The sequence below is a fragment of the Lonchura striata genome, chromosome 22 (genome assembly GCF_046129695.1).
Source record: "Lonchura striata isolate bLonStr1 chromosome 22, bLonStr1.mat, whole genome shotgun sequence".
In the NCBI taxonomy this organism is placed as follows: domain Eukaryota; kingdom Metazoa; phylum Chordata; class Aves; order Passeriformes; family Estrildidae; genus Lonchura; species Lonchura striata.
This window is the reverse complement of record NC_134624.1, coordinates 2,709,485-2,722,704: the sequence shown is the minus strand read 5'-3', so window position 1 is coordinate 2,722,704 and position 13,220 is coordinate 2,709,485. Positions and strand designations below refer to the sequence as shown.

Genomic DNA, 13,220 nt, shown 5'->3' with positions numbered 1-13,220 from the left:
TCAGAACTGGATACCTCTGGGGACTGGCAATGATAATACAATACAAAATAGGATACCAACAGGTCAAAGGTTTCCATTTCACAGAGTACTCTAATGACTGAAAGTCATTATTGCTATGCAGTCTGTTTGAAAAGAGTAGATGGATCTCAGTTCAGTTTTTAATGGGCCACTGTTACAGAAACAACCTCAAAAATTTGGCATCTTTGTTGGCAGTCTCATTAGAAAAGCCACAGAAAAAATGGGCAAGGATAATAAAGTCTCCTGCTGCTTTTGATCCTTTCAGGTCAAATCTGAGTCATGTTGGTTGAAGCCGTGTGTTTATGTGGCAAACTCACCCTCATACTGTGTGTACTATATCTGCCTTGGATAAACAGATCTGTTTGGCCCTTTGGTCACTACAACTGTGAACTTGGCAGTTTTCACCATCTCTACAGCCACAGTTGCTGTTGTTGTTGTTGATGTGCAGATATCTTTTAAAAACAAAAAGGGAAACATTTTAGACCAAACCCTCTGCTGGCATTTTTCCATCCCAGCTGGTGGAATTATGCCAACACCCACATTTGCCTCTCTACGTATTTTCTATCTCTGCTTTCTTCTATGTCTTTAAAAAGGAGATAGATGAAAATAAGCAGAACCCCCCTAACATTGGGAAATGTCTTCGGGGAATTGCCCAATACAAAAGTTGGCTATTGTTGCTTGGCTTTATTTAAATCACCTTGGTATGACCTAAAAGTGACCAATGCTTCCACCTCCCAGTGACCTGACACAGGAGATACACGACCACTGATGGTATCAGGTCCTAGGAACTACCCTGCAGACATGTGTAGTTTGTTTTCTCTGTTTCCCCTGGCAGATGAACCCAGCAGGTGCTATTTCCACGACGGTGATGGAGTCTGTGAGGAATTTGAGCAAATGACCAGCATCAAAGACTGTGGCGTTTACACTCCCAAAGGCTTCCTGGATCAGTGGGCTTCCAACGTCTCTGTCTCGCACCACAGTGACCAGCAGTGCCCAGGGTGGGTGGTCATTGGTCAGCCAGCAGCAACCCAGGTAAGGACAGCCTGTTCCTCTTCCTCTCCTGGAAGTCCAGCAGGGAGCAATGCTCCCAGGTGGAGTTCACTGGGCAGCATTCAGGGATGCTCTTTCCCCTGCCTGTTCCCTTGTTGCTTCACCAAGGATGGCCCCTGGCAGCAACTTCTCTCTTTCTGAGCCTGATCAGTAGTGATGAGTTGAAATTCAGTCCCAGTCACCCAACTGGAACTGGCTGAAGTTGTGGCTGGGTTGATTCAATGAGCTGTGCAGGAGTCACCTCTCCCAACCATCATCACCACAGAGATGGACGGGCTCTTCACAGCAAGCACAGGGGACGAGCTTGTGGCAATAAGTTCTGAAGGCTAATGCCGAATAATACAAAAGAGTGTTCTTTCTTTTTTAATAGTTTTGTGTTTTCTGCCTCCCAGTTCCATAAAAGCACCCTATTGTTCTATTCTGAGAAAGGTCCTGTCCATTCCCAAAGCCATTCATTAGCTTTAACCCCCTTCTCCTATGTCTCCTTTGTAGCATAAATAGCTCCAGTTACCATAACTTTACCTTTTGTCTCTTTGAGAGAATTAGATCCAAATGAGTTTAAAAAGAAAACAAAAAAAACAAAAACAAAAAAAAAAAAAAAAACATTAGGTAGCTGTCTGGAAAACAGAGCTGTACATGATACAGAGGCAGCAGTTCAGATGCAACCTGATTTGGGAAAGCCCACATTGCTTTTTGATGATTTTTAGAGGGAAAGACTCTTCATATGTAAGAGCTGCTTTGTATATTCCTCCTTCAGTCCCCACGGTTGTCCCTTACTAGAGACAGAGAACTTATCACACTAATTAACTTTGGCTGACTTCTGGTTGGACGCAGGAAAGTTTTTCTGAGTCTAATTATCCAAGAGGTGTCTTGAGTGGGCAGTGCAGAGAGGAGTGCCGTGTCACAGATATGACAAGCAGATCTCTCTGTGAATAGTAAATGTTAAGCATTTCCAGTTGGCTTGCAAGAGAAAACATCTTTATGCAAGAGACTTGGCCTTGCTCACATTGCACAAGTCTGTAACAAATTAATGACCAGGTCAGTTCTAAATGCACAAAGCGTGGTTAGCTGGCAGAGAATCAAGAAAGAATCCCGAGCCCAGTATTGACTTTTTGTCGTGGTCTCGTTTATTATTTCACACTGTAAAAGGAACTTTCCTCTGGACCCTTGCTTGTGCCTTCACAACTTCTTTCTCATTCAAGATCCCTGTGCAGACCAAAGGCCAGTGGCTCCAGTTCAGGTGCTGCTTTTTGGGCATGTCCCCAGGCATTCTGTCCCCCTGCAGCTGCTCCAGAGCTGCCCTGATTTTCTCTGAAGCACTGGTAGGAGCTCAGCCACTCCACACAGTAGGTAACACATGGTCCTGTGGTGGAAAAACCACCACCACGCACACACACAACACAAAACCCTGCTGTGTAGACAAAACTCAAACATGTTTGTTGTATCCAGATCAGATGAAGTTGTTACAGCCCTGTTTAAGGAATAAAAAAAAGGCAAAAAAATAAAAGCTGTTGTATTTATAGGCAGAGCAGTGGCATATCACACACAGGCAGAATGAATGGGAACATGCCTCCTGTTATTGCCTGGCCCCTGGTGAGATAACAGTGTGCTATTTACTTCCAGCAAAAAGAGTTTTTGCTTTAGCTCAGCTGGTCCTATTGCACCAGTTGGAGTGCACGGGGTTCATTGACCTTTTTAATCATATAGATGATGGGAAAGTTTTTGTTTCCCCCAGGAACAAGACAGTTGTCTTGGGAAAGCACCTGACTTGTCACTCTGGAGAGGTTAGGTGGGGCAGCAGGTCATCAGTCTGTTAGCTTGTGGAGATGAAAATTAACCTAAGATCTCCTCTAATCGCTGCATGTAATGATCACTGGTGTGTAAACATGTTTGGCTTCATTATCTGCCCAAGCACTGAGCCTTAGGGGCTTTCTGTATTGATGAAAAGAGCACCTTTCCTCACCCAGATACCTTTCAGAGTAGGTTGTGTGCTTGTTGGTCTTGTGCAAACTTTTCATGTTGTTGCTGGGTAGCTTCCTGATTAATCAGAGTGGTATTTGTGTTGGCTTCTCATCAGGAATGTCATGAAAGATATGTTTGAGTGCAGTGCCCAGCAATATACAGAATACATAAGCTGCCTGTTTGTCAGCCATCCCCGCCTCTCATCATTGCCCCAGCGTTCTCAAGGCACTTTAAAATATTTTAAGCATGTCCTGACTTAAAATGCTTCTCATCCTTAGATATCTCAACACCAGGTTCTCTGCATGACTGTCATAGTTCTGTCAAGGCTTTTTCTGAGGAGTTTGCATCCCAGGTTGGTTGGTAGTGGTGGTATCTCTCAGCAATATCTGCCCATGTGCCTTGTTTACCTGTTGGGCGATTGCGGATAAGCACGAGCTGGAGAGAACTTTCTTCTTATTGTAGGGCTGTTTCTGTGACCTCTTTGCTCGGTTCACTGCAGACATTGCCCATGTCTGCAGCTGGCTTTTCCTTGGATACTTAGTTTTCAGTTACATCACTTGTTAGTGTGAAGCTGCCGACTGGCAACATAGTAAGGGAGATAAAAAAGAAAGTTTGCAGTATAAGATTTGTTTTGAACAATAAAACGTTTACAAAGAATGACACAGTCTTGGCGAGGAGATACAGATTTGAAAAATGGAAAGGTCAAACAGCCCCCCCCTTTAAACAATCGCCCTTTCTGCAGAAGCAAGACTGAGAGACAGCCACTTCTACTTTCCTGGCAGCCATCCTTCAGTGCTGATTAAGAAATATTCTCAGTACTGACAGCATCATATTCAGAGCCAAAGAGGGCCAGTCAGCAACACTGCACCAGCACAGAAATGCAAACACCAGTGCAGGGTAGTTTTGCAGTTTGATTTCTAATCTCGTGTCTTCCACAGACCTGGAAGCAGATGCTGATCACTACCTGTTGTCAGCTGCAGGAAGAATTCAGCAATAAGGGCTTTACTCACTCTTGAGATGGTTTTTTCTTTTTTTTTTTTTTCCTCCTCCTTCTGCTGTGAGTCTTCAAACAGCCTCTCCTTGCATATCAGTTTTCTTTTGCCACACTTTATGCTGGGTGAGTGCATTAGCTGCTGTTAGTCTCTCTTGCTGGAGTCAGTTGCATTGAGCAGGGAGGATTTGGATATTTTGCTAATGCCTCTGGAGGAAACCTCTGACAGGCCTATTCCAGGAGGGATGCTCCAGCTGGGGTGAGCAGAGCACAGGCAGAGGAGTGCAGGCTGATCACAGGACACTGGAGATGCCATTTCTCCTTTCTTCTTGCTGGTGCCACTCCTGCTTTTGGAGAACTGTGCTGAAGTTTTGGAGAACTGACCTGAAGCTTCCCTTTGGGCCTTTACAACAGAGAGTTAAGGGAAGGGACTAATGGGTCTTTAGGTGGCTGATTCTTGACCCTGCTACTCCTGTCACAGCCATGTGTGCTCAAGACTTGGCTGTTGGTGTGGGTTGGTGATTTAGAGGACAGTCCCCCAGGAGCTGCCTTTTGTTGCATTTCCTCCTAGCTGTGCAGAAATTGTTTAGACCTAGTAACCATACATGTATACATACATATATACATACATACATACATACATATATATATGTATGTATGTATATATGTACATACACACACACACACACACACATATATATATATATATTATATAACTTTTTTTTGCCCTATGCCATGGTTTGAGCTTGATTTTCCAGTGTATGGAAAAAGCCACACAGCTCAGGCACAGTTAACAGAACGGGGACTCTTTCCCAAGGCTCCTGGGCACAAACAGATCCTGGGATTCGTTTTCATTCCCGGACTAAAGAACACACCCTGTGCTCCTCTGGTACCCCACAGGGGCTTCTATGGAGTAAGAAGTTGTGGAAGAGGATTCTTATTACATCTTTCCCACAAACAGAGGCCCCCTCCTGCCCCATTACCATTCCCACAATTGCACTCATCCAGACTTGCTGCAGCAAACCTTCCACCAGCAGCAAAAGATGTCTAGAATTGCAGTATGTCTGGAATAGCCCACAAAAGGAGAAGACAGGAGCAACAAAAATATCCTGACTACTAAAAGAAATAACATGGTAGAGCAAGGGTTCCAAGACTGGTAAGAAAATACCATACGAAAATTAAAGAGAAATATGATGAAGTTCTCTGCCATGCAGTTTTATTCTGTCTAATAAATATAATGCTGAAGATAATTCCCCAAAGATCCAGCAGAGCCAGCAAATAGAGTAGTCTTGAACAGGAGTGGAAAGAGAGGAAACCTGCAACTTTTAATGGAGAAGCCATTCCTTTCCTTTGGGGTGATCTTGCTGAGAAGAGGGAGGGTGTCTGTCTGTCGGCTCTGCAAGTGGCCCTTTTTGAACTTCCCAATTCACAGCCAAGTCCTGTTGCTCTTCAACGGTAAGAGTTTTGTTGTGGTTGGAGGGATAAAAAAATCCCCATTTTTAATAAGATGATTTGCTTTGCAAATGTCTTTGTTATTTATAGCCAAGCCAGACTTTGAACCACTAAGCTCTGGAGGATGAGGGCAGAATCCCACTAAGCAAAACCATTAATGGAGGAACCATGAGTGATCAGAGACCAGTTCTGGAAAAAGATGAACTGGACACTGTGCACAGGCTGTCACAGGAGGAATGTAGGTTTGCTGCACATGGCTGAGTTAATTTCCAGTACTGGCTGATCCACTAAAGGGCTTCAGCTTATGTTACACAGTCTCCCAGTCTAAAGTTAGTTCCAGGGGTCCAAAATTTTGTCTTCATTTCCCCTGGAAACTACAGACCAGCCAATTTGGTCTTTTGCCTGAGGCTGGAGAGCTGCGTCATGAGCCTGGCCCTGACTGTCAGGCAAATTCAGGCTGGAATGCTCCTTCCTTGGGTTTAGTGATGATTTTTTTTTTTTTTTTCCCAATGTGCAGTGATTAATTAATCCTTATCACAGCCACATTGCTTGGTTTCTGTTCCGTTTAATGGAGGTGGAAATGGGAGCATGGAAAGGTAAAGCTACTGTTTGAGGATTAGACCTCAAAATCCTTCAGAGACATTGAAGGCACTGGGCATTACTGAGCCTAAACCTCCCAAGGACTAGGAAGTTCAGGATGTCTTGAAAGGGAAATGTTCCTATCTTGGATAAAAAGAAAACTATTCAGGACTTGCTGAGAGTTGCTGCCTGGGAGCAGAGCCCTGGAGGGGTTTGAGGTCATTAAATCTGCATTTTAGCTCTGTCAGCCCCCTCACATCATCCTGTTTGTGAGTTAATCAGTCTTGAACCTAGCACAGTTTGGCTGTTCATTCCCAGCACAAAAGGACTGGAAAACTGTCCCACCATCTCCTTGCTTTAATGGCTGGAAATGTTGCTTCCCACCTGACTTGCTGGGAAAGATGAATTCTGCAGCCTTTCTGCCAAAGGAACTGCACTGCTCCTTGTTTGCACATTTGTTTGCTGCTCTGTCTCGTTGGAGGAGGTGGTCCATGCCGAGGGTCCGAGGTGAGGGATGCTACAAGGATGTGTCACATAGCATCAGTGCCATGGCTCAGGAATGATCTCAGCATTCTGGGGAGTTAAATGAAATGAGAAATGGGATTTCTAGGTAGGCTGCCTTGGAAAACGCTCATTTGCAGAGAGTTGGCTGAGGAAGAGTGTTACCCTGAAAGTCAGTTCAGAGCTGGCTGGAGGATGCTGCCCCTCACCTGCCTGCCTGCTCCCAGCCAGGACAGACAGGGATCCCCTCCACCCCCATGGTTTCCAGTGCTCCTCTGCTCCTGGCTGCCATAAAGCTCACACCCCATGGCTGATGTTGTAGCCTCTGGCTGATTTGTGTAAGGGGAGGATGGAGAGAACACAATGAGATGTCAGAGGAGATTCCAAGCAATTTTGACAAACACTCAAGGGATTTTTTTTTTTTTTTTATTTCCACTCCCTTCCCCCCCTTGGTTTTTAGAATAATTTTTCAAGAGCACATATGCAAGTCATCTAAGGGAAACAGAACAGTGAGTACCAGGGGCTGGTACACTGTGTTCCCTTTGTGTACTGTAGAGAAAATAGATAAAAGAAACAAAGAATGATGCAGAGAGCAAAGCAGCCAACCGTACTCTCAGAGAGGTTCAATCTGACTTTTTCAGAGATGAAGGTCAAACCAAAAATCCTCAGGTGCCGGAAATTGGTCCCATCTTCCTAGAACCAGGAGAGATTTACCACTAATGAAACAAGAGCAGAATTCCATGCCATTTGTTGTTTCTAGAAGCAAGAAGAAAGGCAAGAAAGGAATATTGTCTTCGGCAGCAATAGGGATTATGTGCTCCTTTAGGAAGTAAATTACCATTTTATGATCATATCTGCTGTACACCCAGCCACCCACCCAGATTAGAGGCATCAATAGAGAACAGCTTGGACCCCCCTGGCATCGGCGAGCCGGGCAGCCGGACCCCCCAACAGAGGCACTGCTCATTAGCATGCACTCCTCTGAAAGGAGACCCCCCCTCCTCGGCCCTTGCCCCTCAACCTGCCACTCTCCCCGCCTGCTGCTGCTGCTCACAAGCCTTGGGATGCAGAGCATGTCCAGCCGTGAGCGTGGGATAGCTCTCCTGCATCCCATCCAGGTTGTTTGTCTTGGGTCCCTCTCCATTCAGAGCAGAGTGATCTTGCATAAATGCACCGACACGTCTGCTTTGTTCATGCATGAAGGGTTCTGGGCAGTTCTCATCCCACCCCCACCCCGCCGTCTTCCCCCTGCTCCCTGGCATGTGGCTTCACTGGCTTTTCCATGATTTCCCTGTATAACAGCAAATAAACCTGCCTGAAGCAGTGCCAGGCGACCCGGCACAGTTAAAAATGCTCAGATAGATCTAAACCAAGCAATGGGAGAAGGGGATGGAAAAGGGTGCAAGAGCAAAGCCATAATGGCTTTTACACTGTAATTTGGTTTCATGTTCTGCACAAGGAAACATGTCAAATATGTAAACAGAGCTCTCCAGGGTTGTAATGTAGCTACAAAACCACGGATGTACAGGCAGGCAGGGTGCTGCTCTCCAGCAGAACGGAATGCCATCCCCAAAACCACACGGTCATTTCTTTAAGCTGAAAGTAAACTTTCTCATGCCAGGAGCAAAGAATTTATTTTTTTCTTGTAAATGAAGGATTGTCTGCACCACTTGTTTGGAGTGCCATGGGCATTTTAGCCCACATTGTCATAAGACACCTCATTTTTTGAATGCCAGTGCATTTCAGGGGGCTCATCTTAAGATGTCTCTAAAAGGCATGGTTTTGGAGGATGGTGTTTGCCCAATACTGTCCTGAAAGTGTCTTGAGTCAAACCCTGTCCCGACCTGAAAATAAGAATCAGCTTTAATTACAATAATAATAAAAAAGGGAGGAAAAAAGCAACCGAACAAACAACAAAGTGGGGACCATTTGGATACACTGTTGAGCTGCTCCAAGTCTCTCCTGAGCTGTGCTGCCTTAGTTGGAGCTGTAACTATGGAGGAACCCCACATCTGTGCTCACTTTTGGAAGTGCTGCCTGCAAAGCTGGAGGACCGCTCTTTCCTCTGAGGTCATTTCAGTGGGGAATCTGATAAGAAGACATGATTCACCCTGCTAATTCAAATTCACATCTGGTAAGTGGCCCAGCTCCCCCGTGCTGTCAGCAGGAGTCTCCTGGGGACTGGGTTTCCACTGTCGTCTCAGGGTCTGGCTCCAAGCTCTCACATGTGCCAGGAAATGGTTATTTGCAGGATCAGTGCTATTATCTGTCCCCACATGTACCTCCTCTCTGGGAGAAGCCCTCAGCTCAGGAGAACATCAAGTTCTCCTTAGCCATTTTGGTAACTGGGCCAAAATCCTTACACTTAGCACTGCTGGCAGCGAATGTTATTTTTCCATTTATTTGGTAATTAACCCTTGCATCATCATGCTCAGAGGAGACAAGTCACTCTTCAGAGAGGGGAAGGTGAAGCACAGGGTAGAGATGACCTACTTCACACCTTTCTCCATCCAAACCCCTTTGAAACATTTGGCCTTCCAGCAGAGCTGCTCTGTCACTGTGCCTACACAGTGAGCTGGACCAGCTGGAGAGAGAAAGCCTCACTCTGTGGAAATGTGCCTGTTTCCCAGAGGTTGTTCCTGGTGAGAAAGGCTGAGCCTTGGCAGCTGGGTCTTCCTCCACCTCCTCTGCTGCCACTCCATCTTCTCAGAGCCTGATCCTGGAAGGCACTGAGGCTGAAGAAGCTGAGCTTCCTCTTGCACACAACACTTTAATTCCTCCAGTAACTTCTTCTGGGAGCAGTTGGGAGTTCCTCTGAACTCCCCTTCAAACCTGGGACATCAAGAACTAAATGCTCCAAGTATTTTGGCTTGATTTGTTGGAGTTTTGGGTTTATCGGAGCAACCAGAGTTGTTCCAAGGTGAGAGGGGAGTGACAGGCTTCCCCAGACAAGCCTTTTTCTTGGGTGGAGATGTGCATGGGTTGGAGGCAGCACCTGCTCTGTGGATCTGCCTGGAAGGTCCAGGTCATTCAGAGGAATTTGTTTGCAGGATGGTGGTTCCCTTACTGTGCAGTTTCAGTGGGAAAAGCCCAGTGAAGCAAGGGGGAACCTTCTGATTTACATACTTCAAGCAATACCTTCAGGTACTGAAAAACAAACCAGAGGGTTTAATCTCGATTAATACCCATTGCTGTAGGGCTGATAGTTGGATGGGAACTGAAAGGTTTTGCCATCTGAGGTGTGACGGCTCCCTGGAGCACAGGGCAGCTCCTCCAATCCCCCCTCCACATTCCCCCGGTGCCTCTCTGGAGCCTCTCTTTTCCTATTAAATTCAGGGCCTCTTCCCAATGCATCATCTCCCTGGATGTATCCAATTAAGGCCTGTTGACAGCCCAGAGCAGACTTACACCCTTAGGATTAGAGGCATGTGTATGTCTTCATATAGGGAAGGGCAACAACAGGGTGTCTGGCTGGCTCGCTGGGAGCACAGTGGGAAAAGCAGCCAGGGAGGGAGAGATTTGCACCCCCAATTATCCCTGCCTGTGGAAACGCTGTGTGCTGAGTGTAGTGTGTGGTTTACACAGCGTGTTTACATGGGCCATAACCCTAAACAAAGCCGAAAAGCATGGCTTTAACTCTGGAAATAAAAGTACTGGAAACCCCTGGTTTTCTGCACATGAGAAAGTTTTGTTCTTTAAACACACAGATGTTTTTAAATGAAAAATCACTCTTTTGACCTTTTCTGAGTGTGATCATGTGGTCGGAGCTGACATTAACCACTGCATGGCTGTTTGCCTCAGGCACAGGCCAGGCTTGGGGAGGGGTCTGCAGGGCTCAGGGTGGCACCTGCCTCGGCTCACCTCTCTGGGAAGTGGCTCCTGTGCCCCCTGAGCACTGAGGGTGGTGCAGGGAGCTGGGGTGAGGTATGGCAATATTTAGGGCTTGCTCCTAAATTACTGGAACCAAAAGCAACAAGGTTTTTTTCCTGCTTGAGAGCTGGGAAAAAAAAAAAAAAAAAAAAAAAAAAGTGGCTTAATTTCTTTCTCTTTTATTAGTGTCATTGTCCATGTGCTTCTAAGCATCTCTGTCCACCTCAGCCAGCGTGTTATCTGATGGAGAACTCAAGTTCTTAGGGGATTTGTTGTTGTTCCTTTTGTGTTTTTTTTCTTCTTATCTGTGTGTTTTCTTCATCCAAACGAATGTATGGCACCAGCTCTGGGAAGGAAGGAGGGGATGTTACCAGGTGGATTGTACCAACCCCTCTTTGCCTTACAGGAGCTGGAAAAGTACAATGAATCTAGTAAGCCAGAATGACGAATATAATAACAAAAATATATTTAAGATCCTCCTAAAGTGTGGCCCACACTCTGCCTTTGACAGTTTGATTTTCTGGTGCCAGCTGCTCTCGAATTAAACACTCCAGCCAAAGGAAAAACAAAATGAAACAAAACAAAATTTGCTTTTTCTCTGCTCCTCGGTGATGAAAGCTGATGGGATGGGATTGTTTTGCTTTGCTGCAGCACCCCCCGGCCAGCCTTGGCTGCACAGAGCTGTGCTGCAGTGGACCTGGCCCGCTCAAGTTAGAGACGGGCAGCTCGGGAACCCGAGCACTCGGCCAACAATAATGTTCTGGCTCCTGTATTTGTTTAACCTTGCTCTCCAGTGGATGGATATACAGTCTGCTAAAGCACTTATCAGTCTATAATGCCTTCACACTTCTGTGAGCAGTAATGTGGAAGTTGTAGACAGGAGCTTGTGCTGCAGCTTGAAAATGTCTTTTAGTTTTAATGAGGCTGATACTTGCAGAACTGAAGGCACAAGTTCTTGTTTGGGTGGTGCTGCTTGATCCTGAGGTGGGATCCCAGCAGTGTTGGTGTGGAAGACGCTGTTTTTTGAGAGCAGCATCTTTATGTCCTACTGCCAAGCTGAAGAAATAGAAGAGACTGACAGGAATAAACAGGAGCACGTGTCAGACTGCTGGATTGCACTTGCATGTGCTGTAAAGGAGGCTGTGTTGTGCACTCAGAACTATCTCTTGATTCTGCATCCCTTCAGTTTGCATCTCTGAATGGCAAGAGAAGCAGGGGCATGTGCAAATTGCACCCAGGAGCTCCAGATGCTGGCATTTTCTTGTGGGCTGCCATAAAATACGAGTTGATTTTTAAATCCCATTAGTGAAATTATTTATTCTTTTTCTCAATCTATTTTTCTGTAGTTTCTAGCCTTGGCTTTACTGACATCCTCGTGGTGATCCTTTGAACTGTGCAAAAATCATCTGGTTAGGGTTTTGTTGGAAAAGCAAAACTCCATATTGTTTTTTTCCATGAGTCCAGCAAGCATCCTAGATATTTGATTACACCTGGCTGACTGTCAAAGCCCATGTGAGTTTGGGATAGGGCCAGTCAGAACTGATTTACAGTTTTTTTTCAGGTATGCCATGTGAAGTTTATGGTTTGATGTGATTTTGATTTGAACTCACTGGTTTTAAATGAAGTTTGCTTTGAATCTGGAGATAACAGAAATTCAAAAGGAAGCTCAAAGAATGCAGGTCTGTACAATTTAAAAATGGAAATATATTGTTCATACCATCTCTTTGGAAGTGAAATAACTGCATTTTTGAGAAAGCTAAAGTTAATAACACTCCTTGAATACACATGCAATCTGGGCCATCATCTAATGGAAATCCCTGTAGCTCTTTTTTGCTTGCCTCAAACTAAACTAACTTATATGACAAAATGAAATAGCCCTTGCATCTCCCACTCATATCTGAATCACAGCCCTGTGTTACATCCAAAACTCTGAGGAAATTTCCCTTTGGAGATGAACACTATTCTTGTAAAGTAGAGGAATTTATCATCATGTCACATTGCAGGCAAACTATTGGTGCCCTGTCCGTGGTGTTTTCACAGAAAGGTCATTTGCCAATTACTAAAAAATCCAGCCAAATCTTCAGCTGAAAATCGTGGCTCTGTGCTGAGGAAGCTGTAATATCATGCTAATGGGATACTGAGTCTGCAAGGTCCAGGCACATCAGCTGCTCCAGGTTCAAAGTGGACGTGGCTCTGCTGAGACTGGACACAGGGACTGGCAGTGGGGCTTTATTTCATCCTGCAGGAGATGTAAGCTGCTTCCCAATCCCACAGCAAAATCCTGTTCTTCATTACACAGGGAAAATTGACAGATGAGATTTCCTCTGACTTCTGAGCCAACTGAATCTGGGAGTAATATAGCATCAGTGTGTTACCCCGGGAGTTTCATCAGCTTCCAGTTGATAAAGCTTTTCTCTGGATCATCTGCCCACAGGCCTTTGTCCTGGGGCAGGACACGCTGCTGTTTTTCATCTTTTGCCATCAGACCTTTAGGGACCCCAATGAAAACTAGTAATAGCAGACAAAGAATATGAAACAGTAAAAATGTGTTATCAGCCGCAGAGGACAAAGAGTTTTGGAGGAGAAGCTGCAGTTGATGAGCATCAGAGATGAGGGGAAGTTGCTGCCATGGAAGTAGCAGTAGACTGTAAGGTAAGGTGGCTGTTGAAAGACAGAGACTCAGGTTTCTTCCCTCATTTTATGTTTAGACGAACTCTGCTGCTGAATATAAGATTTGGTTTTAGCTTTTTATTTTATGCAACAGAAACCCATTGGTAGTGCACATAAAATTAAATAT

At 45.3% G+C, this 13,220-nt stretch overlaps 1 protein-coding gene across 1 annotated transcript in view; it reads left to right on the top strand.

Annotated features, from left to right (window-relative positions):
- Nucleotides 1-13,220, top strand: part of PAPPA (pappalysin 1) — a 174,752-nt gene that overhangs the window by 104,089 nt on the left and 57,443 nt on the right. The window contains exon 10 of the mRNA XM_021551415.3: nt 854-1,050. Within this exon, the coding sequence (XP_021407090.2) occupies nt 854-1,050 (197 nt within the window). The remainder of the gene's footprint in view (nt 1-853; nt 1,051-13,220) is intronic.